Source organism: Coffea eugenioides, chromosome 7 (genome assembly GCF_003713205.1).
Source record: "Coffea eugenioides isolate CCC68of chromosome 7, Ceug_1.0, whole genome shotgun sequence".
NCBI lineage: Eukaryota > Viridiplantae > Streptophyta > Magnoliopsida > Gentianales > Rubiaceae > Coffea > Coffea eugenioides.
In genome coordinates this window covers 4,406,103-4,430,999 of record NC_040041.1, presented here as the reverse complement: position 1 = coordinate 4,430,999, position 24,897 = coordinate 4,406,103, and the positions used below count along the sequence as shown (strand labels likewise).

The 24,897-nt window shown below is 36.9% G+C and overlaps 3 protein-coding genes across 4 annotated transcripts; 2 read left to right on the top strand and 1 right to left on the bottom strand.

Moving 5' to 3' along the window:
- The first annotated feature begins 381 nt into the window (after positions 1–381).
- On the top strand, positions 382–7,330 carry LOC113778278 (RNA-binding protein 24-A-like). The gene is made up of 8 exons (XM_027323622.1): positions 382–814; positions 1,436–1,559; positions 2,240–2,375; positions 3,462–3,498; positions 3,653–3,851; positions 4,396–4,519; positions 5,616–5,699; positions 6,629–7,330. Exons 1-6 carry the CDS (start codon positions 584–586, stop codon positions 4,491–4,493), a joined length of 825 nt encoding a protein of 274 aa, XP_027179423.1. The 5' UTR covers positions 382–583; the 3' UTR covers positions 4,494–4,519; positions 5,616–5,699; positions 6,629–7,330.
- Positions 7,331–7,879: 549 nt separating this feature from the next.
- On the top strand, positions 7,880–16,668 carry LOC113778253 (trafficking protein particle complex subunit 11). 2 transcript variants are annotated; one of them, XM_027323586.1, is made up of 9 exons: positions 7,880–8,434; positions 8,581–8,645; positions 8,780–8,894; positions 8,984–9,107; positions 10,085–10,165; positions 11,086–11,424; positions 12,106–12,275; positions 12,401–13,233; positions 14,816–16,668. In XM_027323586.1, the coding sequence occupies exons 1-9, from the start codon at positions 8,094–8,096 to the stop codon at positions 16,285–16,287; spliced, it is 3,540 nt and encodes a 1,179-aa protein (XP_027179387.1). In that variant the 5' UTR covers positions 7,880–8,093; the 3' UTR covers positions 16,288–16,668. The 2 variants fall into 2 exon arrangements, with proteins under 2 accessions (XP_027179387.1, XP_027179386.1); XM_027323585.1 differs by having other exon boundaries at positions 12,398–13,233.
- An 866-nt stretch (positions 16,669–17,534) lies between these two features.
- LOC113777856 (WD repeat-containing protein 55) lies at positions 17,535–22,102 on the bottom strand. The gene is made up of 15 exons (XM_027323075.1): positions 21,922–22,102; positions 21,791–21,823; positions 21,614–21,678; positions 21,402–21,489; positions 21,117–21,189; positions 20,427–20,533; positions 20,045–20,087; positions 19,900–19,956; positions 19,373–19,449; positions 19,163–19,211; positions 19,005–19,051; positions 18,841–18,914; positions 18,532–18,587; positions 18,249–18,366; positions 17,535–17,982 (listed from the first exon to the last, which is right to left on the bottom strand). Exons 1-15 carry the CDS (start codon positions 22,014–22,016, stop codon positions 17,912–17,914), a joined length of 1,053 nt encoding a protein of 350 aa, XP_027178876.1. The 5' UTR covers positions 22,017–22,102; the 3' UTR covers positions 17,535–17,911.
- Positions 22,103–24,897: the final 2,795 nt, after the last annotated feature.

The following is a 24,897-nucleotide window of genomic DNA, read 5'->3' as shown; positions in this document are numbered from 1 at the left end:
AAACTTCCAATAATATGTTTCCAATAGATTTATTATGGATTGTAGATGCTAACCAGTAATTCTAGCAAACAAGAAAGCTTGTACGCCAAGTAACAGTGTATATTTTTCATGCAAGTCAAACAATAAATTTCGAAATCCTGACACACCTTTCTCTGGTCAAAGAAAAATAAAAGAAAAGTATGAAGAAGAAAAGAAACAAACAAAACAAAAATAAAATAAAAAAAGAAAGAAAAACTCTCTATTTCTCCTTGATAAACATGAATAATGCTTTTGAATATTATAATGCAATAATACTCATTAATCATTGTAGTTTATTTTATTTTTATTCCACTGGAAGGTTCTCCCGCATAACATACGCGTACCCCTAACTGTTCTGGCACGCCCCCTTACTTCCTCCCCTCTCCTGTTTTCCCACCTTTTCAGTTTTGAGTTTGACCCACCAAAACCCTCCTACAATCCTTCAATCTTTAGGGTTTTACAAGGGTTTTGCAGGTTTTGCTCTATATATCCTATTTCTTTCGCTGATCAACCCTCTGGGCATCATAAAAATCCGATCTTTTTTAGCTCAAAAACTGGGTTTTTAATGGCTAATCCTCAAGTGGTACCAGGCATGCAATTCATGGGTCCACAACAACCACCACCGCAACCACAACAACCCTTTGGGGATACAACTTATACCAAGATATTTGTTGGAGGGTTGGCCTGGGAAACTAAGAGTGATGCTCTTCGCCGGTATTTTGAGCCGTATGGGGAGATTCTTGAAGCTGTTGTCATCTCTGATAAGAATACTGGTCGTTCCAAAGGCTATGGTTTTGTAAGTGATTCTTCTTGGGCTACCATATGAATTGTTGGTTTTTAGTTATTTTTTATTGATTTTAATTTTGGCGGCACTAAAGATTGCTTTGTTTTTTACTGAGCTGTTTAACCCTACAAGAGTTTAATGAATGAAAGGTAGACTATGTGAGGCTTGTCCAAATAATTTAGTGTTTGGTCTTTAAGGAGGTGGTGGGGAACATGAGAGATAAATACGTATATGCTTTTTCTATATAAAACATGCAAAGTGTTATGTATATGAAATTTGTGATGTGTTGCCAGACTTTGTTGCAACTTGCATGAAGTCATGTGACACCTTAAGCCACAATCAAAAGTTGCCTATGTTACACATATAAAACTTATCAAATATTGTCTCAGCATTGAAAAGAGAAAGTTTGGATTTTTAATTCAAAAAAAAGTGAACATATTGTTAAATTATTTGGCGGTGATGGAATATATGTTTCGATTATTACAGTACATGATGTTAGAGCCCAAGCATAGTTAATTACTCTTCATTACTTTCATTCCTTTACTTCTGCTTTGGCAAATCTTATTTATCAATTGATTTTCTGATTGAATGATATATTATATAATAATTGGTTGTCAATTCATTGGAAGTTAGGTAACGTTTCGTGACCCTGAAGCTGCAAAGAGAGCTTGTTCAAATCCAAATCCAGTCATTGATGGTAGGAGGGCTAATTGTAATTTGGCTTCACTAGGACGACCAATGCGGATTTTGCCATCCGGTACTTTCTTTTACCTGTGATATAAGTTGATTGTTTGTGAAGATAAACAAGAACTGACACCTGTATGTAAAACTTTCCTCTGCTAATTTTGGATGGACTTCACTAATCTAACTAAATGCTTCGTCTAATTGTTCCTATAAAATGGGTTCACTAGCAACTAAGCTAAGATTGTTTGTGAGGTCTCTTGAAGCAACTGGTGAAATTTTGCTTGGGAATGCATTGATAGCATGGTGGTCACTTGCCAATAATCCACAGCCGGTGATTGTCAAAAAGAGACGGTTACTTTCAAGTTAGGGAAGGATGATGCCAACCAAAAAGTAGTAAATAAATCCACGAACAAGTATATAGATAGTGCAAAAGGTTTTCTGTTGTGATATTCTGTCATCAAATTTCTATTTCCACTTGATATCTCTTATATTTATGTTGGGAGGACTTTAGCAATGTGCTGGTTATTTTCATTCTTTAGGGTGATATCCTCTTTTTGTGACTCTCTTGTGGAGAAAATACAAAAGATTAGCTACCATCTTGTAAGAGTTTTTTCTTTTGGGAGAACTATTCAATAAATATCTAATCTAGAAAAGTGATGGATGCTTCCTTTCTCCTGCTGCCTTCTTGGATTAATCTTTCTTTCAAATTGCTGTAGTCAAGAGTTATATGCAGACATTTTTCTTTTGCTTTAGGGCACATAAGGTCTGCAGCACCCTATTTCAGAGGTCCACAAAATCAAAGTCCCAGGAGCTTGTACGTTGGAAACCCCATGTATCAGCTACCACCTACTTATGGCTACCAACCAGGACTGCAGTTCCCTCCGTATAGGTGAGCTCTGGTAATTTACCTGGACAGTTACATAATATTAGTTTCCTGCTCTGATGGCTGGCTTTCTGGATGCAGTCTTGCACATTTTAGGTGCTATGTGAGTCGAGTAAGCACTCAAATTCCCATTTGTGAAGAATCATCTGATTCAATGTTTTTTTCATTACGTTTTCCAGGTGCTAAGTGTGGCCCAGACAACTGATTATCTTTGAATTTGGTATATTCGTCTCCAGCACTTCAAACGCACTTGGAAACTAGAAGTTTATTATAGATCTAGCTTAGTATATCAAGTTAATTTAGTTAACAATTGTTGTAGTGGGTAGTGCCTTGAAAATCTTGTCCAAAATGACTCATCCTTAGTGGATCATAGACCACTCTTTATATCTTAGCTGCTACCTTTATTCAACAGATTTGTGGTGGATTCAGTAACATGCTCTAGGTCTCAAATCATTGCTAGCAGTATATGAATTATGATTCAATGCATATGCATCACAGACACCTAAATCAGTTTTGTCCTATTGTTGATCACCTTCTGGGCATATGTAAATGGCATCTTGTTCTGATATTGTACTTTTGGGGAACGTCTCTGCAAAAGAGATAATTGTTCTCCCCTCTATATTGTGCCTCATTGTTGAGCCTTACTAGGTAATTAACTGGATGTGATTAGATTGACTAATTATGCAGTTGTACTGCATGATGGCTTGAAATAAGATGCTAGTCTCAAGCAAGTGCTTCTTATCCTGTAGCAGATTTATGTGAATCTCTGTCAATTTTTTTTTGAGGTTTTTAATAGATAATTTTGTGAAGGCTTATAGCAGTTACATGTCTCAAGCATCCTTAGTTCTCAGAGATCCATATTAAATGTTGTGAAACTCATCTCTGTCATTCAATATTTGGTTGGTTGATATGTCAAGTCAGTAAAAAAAAAAAAAAAAAACCTTCCAGATGACTAACTATATTCTTATATGACCTATTTTTGAGTGCAGTTACCTTACTTGTTTTGTTGGCGTGCTGATATTAACTTGCTGTACAGTTGAGAACTGAAATGGTCTTAGGATAATCAATCATCTTTTTTCTTCCCATTTGCAGATACCCCGCTTATGGACCTGAATTTTACTATACTCAGGTGTGTCCTTCAGTTCTCACTTGTTACTTGCCAGAATACTAGTAGGGGCCTGCTTCTTAGTTTCGCATCACGTACTTGACCCTTTATTGACTGTTTTATTCTCTCTTCATGTTTATAGATATATAGTTCTTATGTGTGTGAGCTTTTCTTTCAGATGTACGGAGTACCAGGCACTGCTAACCCAACTCCATTGGTATATGGTCAAATGGGCCATTCTCCACCTGCCAACCTAGCATATACAGCAGTCCGAGGCTACGTGATGCCAAACCCTCATGCATTGCAATATGGAAGACCAGTTGTCAGCGGTGTGACCACAGATATAGTTTCTGCAATGCAAACCCCAAACCACCCTGGTACTGCAGAGAGACACCAATTATTCCCTATGTATTGTGTAAATATCTTACTGAAATTCTCAAGTAACTTCATTTGGATCAAGCCGCCACCAGTAATAAAAGCAAGAAGTCTCAAATTTGCTTTAGAAGAGGGAGAATAAGATGTTTAAAGTTTGGGCAACTTCTATGGAAGGGTAACTTGACATACTCTTCAAATCGAACAGTGCGAATAAATGTGTTAAAGTACCTAAAAAGTCTGCGGTAATAATTCAATAAGCAACTTGTGAAGGACAACAAACAAATAAAGTAGGCCACTCTGTCTTTCTCATATCTGGGCATGTTATTTCTGCTCATTTTTTGGGCCTCTCTAATTTGTACTGATCGAGGTTTGTGCATTTGTTGCAATATGTGATCGAAGTTTTGGCATGCAATAGTTCTGGATACTCTTATTTTGTGCTTGACCTATTTGAGGACTGCTATTGTTGGCAACATTACTGTGATTAACAAAGCTGCTTTGGGGTTTTTATTAGTAGAACTTTTAAATAACACTGACAATGTTTCTCAGGTATCCATGTACCATCTCCAGGGCCACCACAGATTATTGTTCCAACCAGTCCCCCCCAGTTTACTCAGAGCAGTGGATCTGATCAAATGGCCGGCTGAATGTACTTGAAAATGGTTTCCTCGAGGTAAACTTGCTCAAGAGTTTCTATATTTTAGGGCGATTGATTAAAGTCTTGTGTTTTTGGTCTACGTTTCTCAACAAGCATATGTAATTTTAGGTCTTTTTCAAGTGGAGGGTCACAGAAAATGTGCTTTGGACATGTTTTCTGCTAACTATTATAAGAGGATGCCATCCCCTTCAGGACTACCAGTAGCTTTAGTTTTTGAAGCTTGTGCAAATTAGAAAGGAAAATTGATTTCTTAGTATGGAAAAGCTATAAATAAAGTCCACCCCCACCCCCCTCCCCCCAAAAACTGGATAAAAGTCTCTATTTTTCTTTATGGTCTGCCACTTCAAGCTTTCTCTTTGCTAAAGAACATCAACTTATAAATGATGAGCATCAATACCAATCAGCCAACTAAAAATCTTTTACCTGAATTTTAATAATATGCTAAGGTCAGCAATTCAAAATCAGATCAGTAAAGAACATTTTGTGCTTATCATGGCATGATATGTGAGGGATACAATGAATTATCATAGTATCCAAGTATTTGTATATGCTCCTGTACAAACATTCTGTACAGGCAAACAAATGAATTTTCTGCAAAGAATTAACTGTGTTTGTCTGCGTGAGTAGGGCTGGAGAGCTTGGATAGGCTAGAGAGAGGTTTGAGATTTTTTTTTTGTTTGTTTTGGTGGAGAGTAGTGGGCTTGGGCCAAGCGAGGTGGTACTATGGTGGTGGTAAAGAAGAGGGAAATTGGCCAACCAGTTTCTTACTCTGCCTAAAAATGATAAAAGTTGCTTAAAGTTTGGAATTTGTTGCCTGTATATTTGCCAGCTGGTGTTGACAGTTGAGACCCCAAGAAAATTAACTTTACCACTTGTGTGAGCTTTGGAGGTAGTACAAATTTTGTTTGGTTCAAGAAACTGGCAACTCTTTAGTTTTCGTTTCTGTAGAGCAAGAAAACAGATACTATCACCATTGACCTTTTTCTTATAGTCCTGTTATCAGAATTTTTCATACATAAACAAGATAACCTTGTCATAAGACATCCATCTAATTTTTCATTTCATTTCTTATCTTTTTCTTCTGTCTCCTAAATACCACAGTGGTATGCAGGTAATTCTTGACATGGAGGACTAAGGTACCCAGGTAGCAGGCTTCAAATCTGACCTTGCAAGTTAACTTCCCTGCATTCAAGAGGTACTGGTTCTATTGCAGCTTGAATTCTGAGAAATTGAGTTCTGAAGAGTTTGAAACCAACATGCGAATAGACAGTTAGCAATTGTTGTTGTAAACAATTACTTTCTTTAAATAACTGTGCTACTTCGGATCTACTTGGTTTTCTGGTCTTTTCCAAATCTGTTCCATATGGTCTTCATTCTGTAGGTTTATTTTGCTTAGGTACTTTTTGCAGTATTAAATCCTACAAACGACAGGCTATCACCAAGGCAATGTGCTGAGAGGTCTATACTGTGCTTATATTTTGGTTGAGTTCAATGATCAATATTAACAGATTGTGTAAAGTGGCTTTCGACAAAATTATAAATGCTTAGTCCTTTACTTCCTGATAGTTTCATTTTTCAAGAATCACATGGTCAGTCAAATTCATGTTAGTTTGACCATAAGGATTCATGACACCTGATAGAGATCTTTAACTGCTATACCAACTTCAACATTATTTTCTTTTTGTTTTCCAGTAAATAATATCTGGACTCGTGCGCTTAAACTGACTCATAAACTTCTCATTTCTTTAATCTGAATGGCTATTAGGATGGTACTGCTTGTAGTTCTCAGCAGGCGACCTCCAGTTGGTTCAAATTAGAGGCCGCCTAATTTAGGCAGAGCTTTTGTCACGGGTTCAATGATTGGGCAGGTCCTAATGTGCTAAAGAGGGGCTGCAATGTTATGTCTCGGAATTGGGACCAAATAGTTATATATCTGCCATCCTTGTGATATTGTTCATTATGTCTTGGCCCTAGACTAAAATTTGAGGGCTGTGTGTTAGTCTTCCAAGTTTATTAACCCCGATATTAAACCATTTATGTGGGACTTATGACCTGGATTACTTTTTCAGTCGTGAAACAGAATCATGTGAATTTCAACAACTGAACTTGGTATGTTTCTTGCAGGTCTTCTGAAGTCATGATCACCAAGGGTACATCGGATCATCCTGTATAATATGAGACTGCTCTGATACCTTATAACCAAAAAAAAAAAGGAAAGAAAAAAGAAGCTGCTCCGATACCCGGATCAGAAAAGCGAAGGGCGTGGATTGCTCTTCTGTCAGCATGTGCAAAGGGCAGTTCTTAAGGGGCAAACTTTTTGAACTTTCCATTCTGTTTCCTTCTGTTTTTGCTACATTTAACTGACTTAGGAGGGGTAGCTCCTATTGCATCTCTCACTATCGAGTCTGATGAGTCCAAAGTGCATATTCAAGCTTGCTGTGGCAAGGTGGTCACTGCAACAATTTTTAGCCGTCTCTCGGCGGGGTTGTACTGTTACAGCTCCATCCTCTTATTGTCATAACTGGATGAGACGATGACTGATTTAACGAGGATCCAGAGCTCGTGTTGGTCGCAGTCAGTGTAAAACTCTGCACAAACAAGTCCTTTGACACTGTTCAGATTTTAAATTTAGAGTAACAGGTTGCAGGATGCGGGTTTCTTGCAATCACATTCTATTGGATCAAGATATGATTCTGTAGGTAGGTCAGGTCAGGTCAGGTCTCTAGGTTCTTACTTCTTAGCTGAGTTTTAGCTCCTTTTCTTTTCTCGAGTGCTCTTTCTGGGAACATAGGCCAATATAAACAAAGGGGATTTACCTTTCGAGTACTGTATTGCGTTTCAGGACGTCTTTGAATTTCTTCTTGTCTAATTTTGCTGGTACTCTCTTAGTATAAATATGTAACTGGATATTGCATTCATATACAAAAAATGATCATGTACTATTTTCTACCTTTATTGAACACATTCCTGGACCCTAATGCGACCGAATCGCTCCATCTTGCAAGCTTGGCTATGTCTTTATCTTGTTCAGCTAGAATATACATTCAACAAATAATCGGGCCAAATTCCATCTGTTGTTCTCTTTTTTTTTTCTTTCTTTCTCTTCAATTTGGGGAATTCCAACTCACCACAATTGTGGGTATTGATTGAACTACCCCCAATAAAAAAAAAAAAAGTTAACGGCATCGTTTGCGTCCAAAAGGATCAGCCAAGCAATGATTAATCGAAGAACTATATAATTTTACTTTTCCAGGGAGTTGACCCCATCAGTGCAAAAATTTTTTGTTTTCTTTCTTTTCTCGGGCGGGCTCTTGTATTTTATGTATGTATACATATATATTACAATAGAGGAAATGAACTATGAAGGTGGGCTAATCTAAAGGTCTCCATCCAAAAGTCCAAAGCATAACTACTCGCTACTCGCTACTTAGTTAACTCCCGCCCGAGTCAACTCGCCTCGCCTGAGTCCCACCCAAAACCTCCGATCTCCGCCGCAAAACTCTCCGTCTTCCCATTCCAACATAATCCCCTCACTTCACCCCTACCGAGAAAAAATATTAATTTTCTTGTAAATAAACCAATTAAAGCAATGGAGGAGTACCCAGGAGAACTCCGCACTCCGCCGGTAGCTCTAGCAGCTTTGGTCGGATGCCCGGAGCTTCACTCGCGGATCACTTCTCACCTCCACGCCGAACAGCCACCAATCAACGCCCTGGCATTGCCCGATTTCTCCAAAATCACATTGTTCGCGAGAACTCCCAAAGAAAACGCCGGTCCGGGACGGCCGGTCGATGGTATTTTGAAAAGAGACTGGCTTTCCAAGCACCGGACTAAAATTCCCGCTGTTGTTGCCGCTCTCTTCAGCTCCGACCACATTTCCGGTGACCCTGCTCAGTGGCTTCAGGTCTGCACCGACCTCGAAAACCTCAAGTATGGTCCTTTTTTACATCATAACTATGTTTACTACCCGACAGTGTCTTTCAATGGACTTGATTTATATATTTCTGTAGATTATGGGTAACTAAATTTATGGTCCAGATGAATTGCTTATGTTTTGATAATTCGGAAATGGGCAGGGGAGTGACTAAAGGAAGGAACATCAAACTTATCGTGGTGGTGGTAACCCAGTCAAGCTCTAGAGGTGAGTTTTTCATGACGTGCATAAATGTAATTTTCACGTTTTGAGATTGGGTATACATCGTGACTTTATTGGCGTAAAATTGGATGCTGGGGAGTTGTTGAATTCTTTGATTTGTTTGTAATGATTTAATGCAGATGAGATTAGCGAAGATCGAATGATTGCTCTTAGGAAGAGGGCTGAAGTAGATTCAAAGTACATAATTACCTTTGTTCCTGATGATCCAGGGGAGCTTAAACAATCCCTAACCAGGCACGCCATTTCATCGATAATAGTAGGATGATGGTCTTTCAATATAGCTTGTGTTGTATATTGGTTCCTTAACAAGAATTCAATTGCAGACTCCGGAGCACATTGGGGGAACTGGCAAATACATATTACAGAGAGGAAGGGCGGCGAGTTAAAACACGTATTGATAGGAAGAGCTCGATCTCCATAGAGTTGCACATCCGCTACTGTTTTAAAGTTAGTAATTTTTAGTCTATCATGGCTCATTTTTTCTCTGTGCTTTTCATATTTGTTTTATATTTCTTGTTTAAAGCCATGTTTTTGGACAAAATAACTATATTCACGGATACCTAACATTTTGAAAGTCAAATTACCTACAACTAGCACAATGCAATGCTTAGGATCCAATCTGATATAGTTTTTATTTTCCTGGTGCTACATATGGCAGAGGATTCTTTTTGCTGTTCAATTTTCCATTCGATGAGTTTGTGAACTAACATCTGCCTAAAATGAGTATGAGGAAAATGTAATAATAAATCCTGTTCTTCAAGGTAGAATCATGTCTTCTGAAACTTCCTGCAATCAAATTTATCCTACTGTGGTAAATAAGCTGCTGTCTAAGCATTACTGGTGAAATAATATTCCCTTTACATTCCATGTTTTAAAATTCGTTCTAGTAGTTTACTTGTTTACTTTGCCAATGCAAGGATATTGGAGTTTTTACGTTCTATTGAAATCAACATGGAGCATACTATTATGCCTGAAGCAACAGAACCATTATTACGATAGTGTAAAATTTTTGCATTGCAACTAGATGCAAGTCAAGCTACAAAAGCAATTGTGAGCCTTTAAAGTAGGCTGACAAAATTAGAAATTTAATTTGTCATCCGCAAGATTCAGGATTTGTCTGGAAGTATTGATCATGATTCATCAGTAGAGTATTTCTTCACTTTCAGATCGGGGTTTAGTTGTTTTTGTGTAGAGGTCCTTTCCTCGGTTGATATAGGATGAAACTTTATCCCTGCATACTCAAATGGTATTCAATGCAGGCTAACTTTTTATGTTGATTAAATATGTTCCTAAATTAATGCATCAAAAGAGCTAACACTTGATCAGAACATGAAGGGCTGAACTCAGTATCTTGCCATCTTTCCTCTCTTGTGCTTCATATTTCTTCCTTGTCTGATTATTTGCCTGAACTTCTGTATTGCTAGGTTGGGGTATATGCAGAATTTCGTAGAGATTGGGCTGAAGCTTTGAGGCTATATGATGAAGCCTACCATTCAGTGCGAGAGGTATAATTTTCTTTCATAAGATAACAATCTAATTAGTCTCATAAAGTTATTATTAGCTCATGATAACCTTGGTTAGGCAACTGTCTTCTGTTTTATATGCCATGGTGAATAGTAGGATACAGTTTTTTTTTATGCACTAAATGATATTGTTGCCATTAGAAAGCAATTGCAACTTAGACTATAATACCCAGTTATCCATGGCAAAGGCAAGCTTACAGGAAAAAGAAATTTTCACCCGGGAGTTCTTACGGTAGTTAAATGGTGAGCTAATATGGTTGCCATTAGAAAGCAATTGCAACTTAGACTATAATACCCAGTTATCCATGGCAAAGGCAAGCTTACAGGAAAAAGAAATTTTCACCTGGGAGCTCTTACGGTAGTTAAATGGTGAGCTAATATGGGTCCTCCTTTTTATGTTAAAAGTACTCATTTTAATGTCTGTGGAAATTACTCATAAATCTCCTCCAAGCCCTCCCAACTATGCAGAAATTTACTACTTTAACACATGCCATCTAGCTTTATGGAATCTAAGTGTATTTGCAGCCTCAAAATCAATTACTTAAAAGATGTATTTAGCAGATCTCAAAATACTTGAGAATGAGTTTAAATTTCTGCACTTTGATTGCAGCTATGTAGGCTAGTTTAGGTTCATTACAATGCAAGTAGAAGAGAATATTGATTTATTCACCTTTCCAAGCTGGATGGTATTGTGCACATTAATAGGTCATATTGACGCTTATGGAGAGGAAGCCTGCTTCCTTTTGGTAAACAGCTGTTGTTTTTTACCACAAGACGAGTTCAATTGGTTCATATTATGTCTTTATCAGCTTCTCTTGACATAGATGTTGGCGTGTGTGTAGAAAACATATAGAATATGCTGTTAGGAATCATAATTCTGTTATTTCTGTGCTTGTTTGCAGATGGTTGGGGCTTCTACAAGATTGTCTCCAATTTTACGCTTAGTTGAAATCAAGACTGTGGCAGAGCAGTTGAATTTTAAAATTTCAACTTTGCTCATGCATAGTGGAAAATTAGCAGAAGCAATTATATGGTTCCGCCGCCACACTGATACTTATAGGAGGCTTGTGGGAGCACCAGATGCTAATTTTCTTCATTGGGAGTGGTTAAGCAGGCAATATTTGGTGTTTGCTGAACTTTTAGAGAGCAGCTCTGCTGCTGTCCAAAACATTTCATCTCCAACTTCAGGAACTGCAGATAAATTGACTGAATGGGAATTCTATCCAGCTTATTATTACCAGGTTTGTGGATATCCTTTCTATGCAACTTCAATTAAAATGGGCCCTAAACTCATAGTAGGATAATTTGATTCAAAAAGTGTTGTATCTTGCATTTGTCTTAGTGTTCATTATATTCTCTAGCTGGAAAAAAAGAATTTATTACAAGGGAGGAAAGTATTTGCATACAAGAAAAAACCAAAGTTGGCTTCTCAATCCCTTTATATCTCTGTCAAAGATATTTAATTAAATGCACTGAATGTAAGAATGCTAAATAGAGATGTGAACATCACTATCATATGTCATCTGGGAGAACTCTTCACTCTTCTTTATCCTAATAACAGGAAATAGCAAATTGACATCTCTATTACCTCTACATGCCTCAATCCTTTCAAGACTATTGAAAGGTGTTTTTGGGAAATTTTTCCTTGGGAAAAAAGAGAAGGGGGGGGTGATACTTGGCTCTTGCTGATTCAAAGTCCTAGCTACTCAACCTCAGAATTAGCTATAGCCAGATCATTCTCAGATTATTGGAAATGGCTAGCTAAATTAGTGTCTGCACAGAAGAATAGGGTTAGACCAAATATGTGGCCTGCTTCTTTTCCTTTTTAATTGCCTGATTCTTTTTAAGCATTAAATCAGTTTTGTAGTTGGACTTCCACATTTCTTTATCTTAATTATATCTTACTATCTACCCTGAAACAGTCAGCAGCTCAATATTTGAAACAGAAGAGTTCGTGCAAGGAACTTGCATTATCAATGTCAGAAATTGCTGATGAGAAGAATGGAAGTAACGAATCTGTGATTGATTCTGTTTATGTTGGTCAGTTTGCAAGACTACTTGAGCATGGTGGGGAGGCATTCACAATGCAACCGTGAGTTCATCTTTTGCTTGTTCTTCTCTCTCTCTCTCTCTCTCTCTCTCCCTCGCTCGACTACCTTTGAATTCCCCCACCAAAGCTTCCTGTATATATAATATGGTATCTTGTGCGTTTAGCAGTCTTACTGATGAAGAGTTTGTCCGCTACTCTCTTGCTGAGGGGAAAAGGTTCCAAGATTCCTTTGAAATAATAGCTCTTCTGAAAAGATGTTTTGAAGCATATAACAAGAATAAGACCTTGCGGATGGCCTCCTATTGTGGGGTCCAGATGGCGCGGGAATATTTCTCAATAAATGAATTTGCTGATGCAAAACAGATTTTGGACAATGTTGCAAATCTTTATCGACAGGAGGGTTGGGTAGCTTTGTTGTGGGAGGGTTTAGGCTACCTTCGAGAATGCTCAAGGAAAACTGGTTCCGTGAAAGATTTCGTGGAGCAATCACTTGAAATGGCTGCACTGCCAGTTTCAAATACTGAGGATGCCCAGTTCTTTAAGGACTGTGGCCCAGCTGGGCCTCCAAGCCTTCTCCAGAGAGAAATGATACACAAGGAAGTATTTGGAGTTATCAGAGGAGAATCAGAAATTGCATTGAATGAAGAGAATAACCATCTTAAAGTAACTGATTGTCATCCTCTTTATCTTGAGATTGATCTTGTGAGCCCCCTAAGAGTGGCACTTCTTGCATCAGTTGCTTTTCATGAGCAAATAATTAAGCCTGGTAGATCGACCATGCTCACAGTTTCACTTCTGACACGGTTGCCTCTGAAGTTTGAAATTGATCAGTTAGAGATCCAATTTAACCAAACCGAATGTAATTTCATTATTATAAATGGCCAGAGGCCCCAGTTAGCTGCAATCTCCAATGTACAGCCTGGTCGCAGAGTGGAGATGGCTCCTGCCCTGGAAATTGCTACCAACAAATGGTTGCGGCTGACATATGACATAAAATCTGGTAAGCTAGTTTTTTCAGCTCTGTTTTTATCGGATGAACAAGTAAAAGTGAATCAGTTGCCCCATTAGCTCCCATGGAAAAAGGAAATGTGAAAGATGAATATAATCCAACACCTTTTTGGGTTTTTCTATTAGAGTACTTAGTTTTTAGGCAAAACGTTATAGATTAGACTTTGTGGCTTTTGTAAACTATCTGATCTAGGTTGTCATTTAAATGTTGTGAACTTGGTTGTCATCTCATCTTGCAATTGTTTGTTGGCCTAATTTCTATTGTGCCTTTGACGGCTTAAATCAATTGGGTTGATGGATAAGGTAGATATAGTTATATTTGATTTGTATTGGTTTGATGCAGGTATGCGATTTAGAGAATATATCTTAATTAGATAAAGTTGATTAATGTACCTTCATTGCTTACAGTCAGTGTCACTGCAGTTCATGAATTTTGGGTTCATGGTACCATATAAACACATCGAGAATATTATTTCTCTTTTACCTTGAAAAATGGATATGTTATTTAAAAACCATTGTTACTGCTACATGATAATATTATTGCATTTGAGTCCATTACATATCTAAGTTGATTGTAATTATATTATTCATACCAAAAGTTCAATTTAGTTAGATCATATTTCATCCTTACTTAAAACTGAGTGATGAAATATGATATTTCTTTGTTGTTTGTAGTAGTACTTCATATCCCGTCTGATCCAGTTAAATTGTTTCTTTCCATAAAAAAATTTCTGTTGTTATACACTTATGGTAGGTGCAATAACTTCAAAACAGCCCCTCCCCACGACCCTTTCTCGCCACAAAGGCCGCCATCCTTTCTCCAAGATTTCTCTTTTGTTTCCATAAGTCCTGCTACAATTCCCTACTAGCTGTTCATTGGCTTCAATTGGTCATTCTGTCCTTTTAACTTGGTGTGCCAGCTAGTTACGGCTGCATCTTTGGATTAATGAATTATTCTGGATAATAGACAAGTGTGAAACTGCAGTTTCAAGGTCAAAATTGTTTCTTTCCATCACAAAATTTTAGCTGTTACTTGTTATACACTTACGGTATGTGCAATAACTTCGAAACAGCCCCTCCCCGCCACCCTTTCTCCCCACAAAGGCCACCATCCTTTCTCCAAGATTTCTCTTTTGTTTCCACAAGTCCTGCTACAATTCCCTGGTAGCTGTTTATTGGCTTCCTTGGTCATTCTGTTCTCTTAACTTGGTGTGCAAGTTAGTTATGGCTGCTGCTTTTGACAGAGAAGTCTTCGTTGTTTATCCACTCATCTGTAGAAAGAGCTCTTCTGGCTTGTCGAAACTGCAGTTTTACACTTGTCTATTGTCCAGAATAAGCTTCATTAACCCAAAGATGCGAAGGGAAAAAACAAAAGTTAAAATATGAAAAGGAGATCTATTGGTTCAGACCCCTACTTGTGTATTTGTCTACTCTCTTTCTCTACGTTGTTACTTCCAATATTAGGTTTCTTTGTTTGCTTTGGTTGACTTCAATTTGGGACCCTTCATTATATCAACTGTTTTTTTATTTATTTACTGCCACTGGAAAGTAAGATATCTTGCGAATGGATGCAGAGCAAAGTGGTAAGCTTGAGTGCATGTATGTTATTGCAAGAATAGGACCACACTTCACCATCTGTTGCAGAGCAGAGAGTCCTGCTTCAATGAATGACTTGCCTCTTTGGAAATTTGAAAACCGTCTAGAAACTGTACCAATCAAGGATCCTGCTCTGGCATCCTCTGGTCAGAAAGCCATCCAGGTTGAAGAACCAGATCCACAAGTCGATCTGAAATTAAGTTCTTCTGGCCCTGCATTAGTTGGGGAGAACTTTGTTGTACCTGTGACTGTTACCTCAAAGGGCCATTCAGTCCATTCTGGTGAGTTGAAGATTAACCTGGTGGATACAAAAGGGGGAGGCTTGCTTAGTCCCAGGGATGTGGAACCATTTTCAACAGATAATCTTCATGTGGAGCTTGTAGGAGTTTCAGGCCAAGAGTGTGAGGACCAATCCGATGCTGGTTCTGACAATATTCGTAAAATTCAACCTTCTTTTGGATTGATTTCTGTACCAGTTCTCAGTGAAGGAAAGTCATGGTCCTGCAAGCTGGAAATTAGATGGAATCGCCCCAAACCTGTTATGCTGTACGTGTCATTGGGTTACAATCCTTGTAGTAGTGAAACTAGCTCACAAAAAGTTCATGTGCACAAAAACTTGGAGATTGAAGGGAAGACTGCTCTGATAATCAACCATAGGTATATGTTGCCTTTTAGGCAGGACCCTCTTTTGCCATCTATGATTAAAGCAACTGGGGATTTTGATCTGACACCAATACTGCCTTTGAAGGAAAAAAGCATACTTCTTGTTAGTGCAAAGAACTGTTCAGAAGTCCCATTGCGGTTGCTATCAATGTCTATAGAGTCAGAGACTGATGGCAGTTGCACTGTAAGACAAAAGACTGAGGACTCCATGGAACCTGCCCCTATAGTGCCAGGTGAGGAGTTCAAAAAAATCTTTTCTGTCATTCCTGAGGTAAATCCTGCAAAATTGAAGATTGGAACAGTGTGTTTGAGATGGAGGAGAGATTCTGGCGACAAAGAACTATCTGATTCTTGCACTACAGAAGTTTTGACAAAACAGAGGCTTCCGGATGTATATGTGGAGCAACCCCCAATAATTGTGAGTTTAGAGTGTCCTGCACATGCCATTCTTGGAGACCCTTTTACATTTTCCGTTAGAATTCATAATCGAACCCAACTGCTCCAGGAGATTAAATACTCACTTACAGATTCACAAAGTTTTGTGTTGTCTGGGTCTCATAATGACACAATTTTTGTTCTTCCCAAATCCGAGCATATACTGAGTTTCAAGCTTGTTCCTCTGGCCTCGGGTTCACAACAGCTACCTCGAGTTTCTGTAACCTCCGTCAGATATAGTGCTGGCTTTCAGCCCTCAATTGCTTCATCTTTTGTTTTTGTTTTCCCATCTAAGCCTCAGTTTAGGCTGAGTGATACAACAGATACAAGATTAGGGTCTGTTGCAGTTTGATAGATTCATGTACTCCTAGTTTGGAAGTCCTCAATGGATTAGGTTGAAATGGGTCTGGAGGTGGTTATTCAATCTGTTCAATATAATCAGCCTTGCTCAGAGCATTCGAGAGATACGAGAAAATTTTGCCCGCTTCTGGGTGCACAAGGGAAAAGTTGTGGAATCATTATTGCTTGGGTGTTTTTCCCCCCCTTACGGATCCCTGAGTTTTTTCAGGAAGTCAAATTTCTGATTTCTGGCTGGCCAATGATCATTCTATCTCTGTGTATGCTTTGCTGATGTTTCGATTTTATACGAGTAGAAAATATACGCATACTACAGCTATTTGTTTCCATCTTATATTCTTCAAAAAAACAGACAGAACGGTCTTTTATTCTTCAATTTTGTTTGGTATTCTTGCTCTAGGGCGTGATTAAATTGATTCCCTTAATATGGAATTATGTGAGCCCTATATTAGTGTGCTTCCAGTTGCATAACTATTTCCCAGAATATGGGCAACAGTCATGCAGGACCTGCATTTTGGGACGTTTGGGATCAGCGAGAGGCATTAACTTAATTTGTTTAGCTTTCTTTTGGAAAAAAAAAAAAAAAAAACATCTTTTGCGATTTAATAATTTGTACACTTGCTGAATACTGAACAGCATTATATACGTACAATGTCTGACTTGCAATTAAAAAAAAAAAAAAAGAGTGAAGATTGAACTGCCAACATCATGTTAGCAAGTCCCTCGTCTGATTTGATTCCCTTCCGCAAATTTATAACTAGGTATACTGATTATAATGCACTTTCTAATCAGATGTTACTACTTACTAGAGGCGATCTAATCTAATAATAGGCGATTTACATGTAGTACAATTAACCTACCATAAGCAGAACGAAATGGAAGAAGTACTTTTTTTTTGGGTGTTTTTGGGGGAGAGGAGGAGGACGAGAGGGGAGGGGGGAGGGGGGAAGAGGGGTGGTCAGAGAGAACATGAAAATTCTGATCAAAGCTATCTCAGTTCTCAATAACAGTCGAAGCCCAAATGTGGAGCGAACAGTGAACATACACGACCAATATAAATCCGCAAATCCACCACCCAGTCCATCCGTTTATAAAATTTCAGAATGCATCGCTATAGACTGAAAGGTGCTCTCTTTTTTAACTGGATTTATAATGGGAAGAACAAAAGCAAGCAGCATTTTGCTTACTGCTTACTTTTGAATCACAACCACCACACAGGAACCAACCCACAAAATAAAGAGAATATGCAACTACATGTTTGAAAGATGGTAGATATCAAAATGTTCATCTGCTATGATCTAACCCACAAATCTTCTAGCATAAAACTCTTCAACATACAAATGGAAGTTGAGAGCATAGAGTAACATTTCTCCCTCCAAGGACCAAGCACAGGGAAACTGAGGGTCTGAAATCTGCATAGTGGCTTTTCCTTTTTTGCCCTCAAGCAGCGGGTCACCAAAATGGGGTATATTCTAGAAGGAACATGCTTAGGTAAAAACGTACTTTTGATTCTGCAACCAGCAGCTATGCTTTGCAGCTATATAATTTCCTCACATCAACATCAACATTTTCATATCCGAGATGTACAAATTGATGAAGCTACTGAACAATTCAGTCCATCACAAATCAGCAAAAAAGTTGCTCGTGTTGCTAAAATCTTGTCCTTTACTTGTGTTTTTCATCTTGGTGCCTGCACAGCATACATGATGTGGTCAGATGCAAAATAAAATTCTCAGTCATCCAGCCAAATATTGTGAAACATATATAATCATGATATGTAAAAAGTAATAGCAGACACAGGAAACATGCATGAATCAATCTCACTGTGATAAAACTAGTTGAATGCTATGTGCAAAAACTTGAGATGTATCCCCAAAATCTAAATTATAGAACTGAAATTTCAGAATAAAATGCAAGAATCAGAGACGTCTGCTATAGGAAGCAGATTTTACACACCCTTGGAAGATTTTGCCATTGCATCATCCACATCCATCTCGTCACTATCACTGTCTGCAACAGCTGACTGAGTCTTGGAATTTCCAGAACCTTGCAGTAAATCATCCAGATCCCACAGCTACAAGGGCACAGACATGGGAACAGAGATGGCATGTCAGAACTTACTTTTGTTCCAAAAGTCAAATTAAGTTTACTACATAGTTTGGGAAGTACAGAAAGTAAAAAAAATCGATCCACACGAGAGAGAGAGAGAGAGAGAGAGGGGGGGGGGGAATGCAAGCACCTTTAATATCTGATCATGTGATATACTGCCAAGAAACTTTCTATCATAAGAAAAAGCTGCCCCCAAAAAAAAAAAGAAAGGTTCGACAATCAGTACATATAGGGCTAATGATTTAGCTTCAAGCAAAATATACAAAGCAATTATGCAAAAAAGGCAATATACAAGAGCAAAAGAACTTTTACACAGAACAGCTGCTCAATAAGAGACGTAATTCTCTATCAGTTTGCATGACTGTATACGTGAGCAATTCAATCAGTTCTCCAGAATTCCAATACTAATTCAAGGAAAAGGAAATCACTGTAGTCATACCAAGACGCTCAATAGGATATTCTGAATGCTCTGCAATTGGCTGAATTATTCTGTTTGGCAATATTCCAACCAGGCTGAACACACATAAAAGAATTTTATTCAATAAATGATAGATTTGACAAGCAGTATAGAATCATCAGAACACTACAAAAGTATAATCTCGCCTGATAAGTCCATTCTCGGATCCAGTTATTACCCTATCTTCATCAAGCTATGAGACATAATAATTGGATGGGAAAGAAGAAATCTTGTAAGCTTCAAGCAGGATAATCAACAGCTAAGGTCTGCTAAAAGTGAACACTTAAAACACACAGGCACGCACCTTTAACAAGGCATCAACAGAATTTGGAGACAGATCAACAAACCGGTCACTGGGAATGTTAGAATCACAGAACAATTAGCATTATACACTCCAGCAGTTATAACCATTAAAGGGAAAGAGAGAAATGAGGATTTTAGTTATATGTGATAGTTTTGGACAAAATCAAGTATGCTGGCCAGTCCAACATAAGAATTATTAAGCATGTAATACCTGCAATCCTTGAAGAATCCCCACGAATACAGCAATAGAGTTCCAGTCTGTGTCCCACATATAACTTTTCGACCATTCTGATAGAAAACAAGTTTCTTTAAGACATTTATGTCATAGGCAGAATTGCATCAAGCATATCTGTTTTCTGCAGGCTTGTCACCAGACCACGTTCAGTTCAGTCTTAGTTTTGAAAGATTCAATAACTATCAAGGAGACTAAATGTAAACTTGCAAAGCAACGCACAAGCAACAGAGCCTAGAGGCAACCATAGCCCTCAAATTTCATTGAAATAGCAGCAATCTGGAGGCACATTTCTTAAATAAGAGTACAGTCTGCCATAGCATGGTTACAAGGTCATACACATTTACAAATAAAAATGCACTCAGGTTCTGTTGCGAAAGAAAAACTAGTGAGATAGATAATTCTGATTCCCTAATGGTGACAAGCATGTCAGTACTGAAACACAGAGATGGGGCTTTCAACCCAATAAAAAAAGTCAGAAATCTTGTCAACAAGACAAGCTCTACCTTCATAATCACCACAGACAGCAATTCGTCTTCAGAAAACTCTGATTGAGTTTGAATCTACAATGCAGAAGACAACTGATGTCAGTTTTTAGCATACCATAAGCATTAAAAACAATTGAGCAAAACCAACAGCCAAAAAAACTACCTTGTTGCTTCGGAGATTGCAAACTGATAAAGTTCCATCGCCACTGCATTACAAATGAAGAAAAAGGTAACAACGCCATAAAAACAGGGGAGAAAATAGAAATTTAGGTATCATTCTAGGATAAAGTTGAAACAAAACAATTTCTGACAAATAACTTTCCTTTAAATCCTCGTGAAGAATTGAGAAATAGACACATATGTGATACTATAATAACATGTAAGGATGCAAGTGTTCCCGTTTGACAGTACCAACATTACAGATGGTACTCAAAGTTAATTTTAGAACAGCCCATACTACTACAACTTTGATTTAAAATCACTCAGCTAGTCCATGAATCTAAATCAATTTCCTAAAAGATCAATAAGCCAATTTCACTTTGTACCTTGTCGCTAAGAGTTTCATAGAATCAGAGGCAAATGTCATATCTGAAATATATTCTTCATGAGCCTCAAAAGAATTGCAGCAAGACCGTTGTCTGGTGTCCCATACCTGTGTAAATTAGTGATCGCCAAAATTCAGGAAATAAATATATGAAACTTCTATAAATTGCAAAAGTAAATTAAGCAAGATTAAAAACTTGATAAAGGTCATTAAATGATGTGGGTCGTAGTGCACCGTAAACAACATCTAATTGTTAGTCACCAGTTGCCAGTCTGGGAGTGTGGTTATTTTTTGTAAAGTACTTCTCAAATCCATAAGCAACAAAATTAGGCTTCAAAGGAAATTTTTATAGAAAACAACAACTAATCGAATTGCAAAGGAATTGTAAGCAAAAACTTTAAAAAGACATTTTAAACTCAAAGCAAATGCTCCTAGAAAAGCAATTGCACTCCCAAACAAGCTTTACTGGATGCAGAAGTTATGCATAAACAAAGAGCATCTCAAATTAAGCATTAATTACTAAAATTCAGTTGAGAAGCTCCCGTCAGAAAAAAAAAATAGTAAAGAGAAAAGAAATACAAAAATAAAGAGAATGCTAGCTGTTCGCGCTGATGTGTTTAGCAAACTGAACTTTTTTAATTATATTGTTTGAATATGGAAGTTTATACAACTTTTAGTAGTTGAAATTCACCTTAACACAACCATCATCATCTCCGGATGCAACGGTTGATTCTGTTAGATTGACTATCCTATTCACAGCAGCCCTGCAGTTAAACACAAATTTCTAGCCTCAAAAATCAATGTGACTGAAACTTGAAAGCAAACATTGAAAACTGCATAATGCTTTTAATAATCAACTAGCTAATCAAGCTGAGATTCACTGGCGATAGCAGCAACGCCCTATTACCATATCCATACCAAACAAAAGGTGAACATAGCTTTAATCTTACAAAAAATGGTCGGCTATAATACCTACCCATGAGAATTCTCTAGACGAGCAATTGCTGATCCAGTTTCAACATCTGTTGCAAGAATAGAACAATCTGGGGAACCCGTCACAATGGCTAAAACAAAAAAAAAAATCAACTTTCGATTAGGAGAAACCTAATTGCCAACCATCATAATCAAACAGGAATAAAAGATAGCTTTAGACAAATAGCTTATGCAGAAGCACATTAACATAATTACCACGACCCTCATTGATAAAGCGGACAGCTCGACATGATTCAGTGTGAGCATCAACTTTCAACAGCCTATATTTAAATTAAGCAAAAAATAGCAGGAAATTATGGATGTACAGGTGAGCCTATTTATATGCACAATAACTGAAACTTCAATTCTTTTCCTTTTTTTTCATCCTTTTACCTTTGTGGTGTAGAATCAGCAGCATAACGATATCTGCAACAATAAGCCATCAATTTCATTAGAAATTTTAGAGTTTAAACGATTTTAATAAACAAAAAAATAAAGAGGCGTGTTAATAGAATAGAACATACAGGAGCAGGTCTCCCGAAATGAGTCCAGCGGCGACGAGCTGGTCAGAAGGATGAAAATCCAGGTCAAATGGAAGCTTTCCCAAATCTATCTCCATCCCAATTGAAGAAGAAGATGTAGAAGAAGAACAGGAAATGGCCGGCTTCAGAAACTTAAACCCTATTACTAGTTTGAGGGGTTGCAAAGGTACAAATGCCACCGCAGGGTTTATCGAGGAGGCTGGTTCCCTTGGTTCAACCGGGTTTCGAAATTAATCTCTCTCTCTCTTTTTTTTTCGAGTTGAGAACTTAAAATTGTTTATATCTACAACGAAATGCTAGTATAGGCACTTATATTATATTACTATTACTAGCACATCTCCTTGACTTTGAACTTTAAGAATAATGGAGTAATTGTGGATACAAAAATATTATGATGATAGAAGTTTGGTGTTATTAACAAACATGAGAGAGTAAATATTACTTTTTGTTTTCATATTGAACATTTTTGCCTTTTTATTGGTGGTCTCATAAGGCAAAAATATTTTAAATCATGTAATACTTAATGTAAAATTTTAACTTCTTTCATGCTAGAATCATTGAAAATACTCCTCGCTATGTTAATAAAGAATGGATAACATTGCGTTAGCACATTGCATGTCTCATTCATTCATTTGAGATAAGGTTTAAATCTTATTTTCGTTCACCAATTAACTATAAACATTTTAAATCATGTAATGCCATGGAACTTTTCAACTTTTTTATACATTATTTTCTTTCTTGAAACTCATAAAAGGCCAAAAATAAAAAAGACGAAACATGGAAACTTTTATATATTTTCTCATGCTATATTTGATAATCCAATTCAACACTTAAATTTAATGGATTCAAATCTTAATATATTCAGATCGTTTGATAACCAAAAATTGAACATCTGAATTAATTAAGTGGCACTGAATTTTGTAGACAATATTTACTCCCAAAATTAAGTGATAAACTATTCACTTAACATTAAATGTGATATACACTCAAATGTACTAGATTTAATACTTAACAATTCATTAATTTAATATATTCAAATTTTAGATTTTAGTTTATAGACTCCAATTTTATTAAACGCACCCCGAATAACTATTCACAATTACATGCAAATTTGCCAATGATCAAATCCTGCGCAAATATTGTGGAGAAGCCGAACAATTAGTGCAACCCTTTTTTCGCAAGCTCACACTTGAATAGACTCGATCTTCAAACACCAATGACTCAGTATTCACTGAACCATTGGGTTTTTGAAAATTGGGCTACCCAAAATTTGGACTTTGTCACATTGTTGTTAACCGTGAAACAGCTTCGGTTCCACTTGGGCAGCCCAGCAATACGAGTTTATCTAACAAGTAATAGTACATTTACGAGTAAAAATTTACACAAAGGTTACATGATGAGATTTTTTTTTTTAAATGAAGACAAAATATGCATATATCATGAATACTAGCGAGAAAGGCATACGCCTTATATGTGACAAAAACTGATAACATGTGTGTATGATTGATTGAAATATATTAACTATCATAATTTTATGATATAATTATGAAATAAATTAGAAAAAGAAAACAAAAAAGTTGGAGGAGATGGTGCATATGATATAAGTCTGGCTCTACTCAAATGGATGAACAATTGATTTTTTGAATCATAATTGATCATGGATGGGAAAGAAAGGGGATGCTCAATTTGCAAGTTAGAAATGCCCATCACTCAAAATTAACTACTATATATATATCAATTCTGGTATGGAAAATGGTGCAATAATAAGTTAAAAACCACTTAAATCGTCAATAACCAAAAACAACTCACATGAAAAAAGAATGGAAAGTGTAGAGAACTCACGCAACCAAGATTGGGGTTCCATTTTTTTGATAAATTACTGTTTCAGTTTTTTTTTTTCCTAGAGAATCAATAGTAATTTTTTTACTTACCTCCTCACTGTTTCTGTTTCAATTTGTGTGTGTTGTTGAACAGTGCATACAATTTCATAATCAGCCACTAAAAATCAACAAAATCTACGTGCGACTATAGCAAGTCGTCTTATGAATAATGCATTGCAGCTCAATTTTCAAAAAAATAAAATAAAAAATAACGAGGGTGAAAAAAAATAAAACCCCCTCATAGTCTATCAGCACACTAATAAATTATGTGGAAAAGGGCTTTTGACACTCTATTATATTTTTCGCGTTATAATTCCTAAGTTTATTACTTTGCAACATTTATTTCCAAGATCAACTAATTAGAGCATAAGTCACATAACAATTGTTTCCCTTTCATTTTGTAAGACATGAAGTCTTCTTCAATAAAAACAGAAAGTACTTAATTGTATTTTGTGTTGTTTATTTTAGACACTCATTAATATATTTAAATTACAACTAACTTACCATACCATGTGAATACATACAGTAACAATTATTGCATCCCTTTTGTTTGGATCATTTTGTAAAGCTAACTTTTCAAAAAACCCCAAGTGCCAATAGCACCACCCTTTAGGCAAACCATTTATTTTTTTTATTATACAATTTATATAACAGTAGTGATACGGATTCAAATAAATTATGAGCGCTTACTATATTTTTTCATGAGAGTCTTATGAATAATGCATTGCAGCTCAATTTTCAAAAAAATAAAATAAAAAATAACGAGGGTGAAAAAAAATAAAACCCCCTCATAGTCTATCAGCACACTAATAAATTATGTGGAAAAGGGCTTTTGACACTCTATTATATTTTTCGCGTTATAATTCCTAAGTTTATTACTTTGCAACATTTATTTCCAAGATCAACTAATTAGAGCATAAGTCACATAACAATTGTTTCCCTTTCATTTTGTAAGACATGAAGTCTTCTTCAATAAAAACAGAAAGTACTTAATTGTATTTTGTGTTGTTTATTTTAGACACTCATTAATATATTTAAATTACAACTAACTTACCATACCATGTGAATACATACAGTA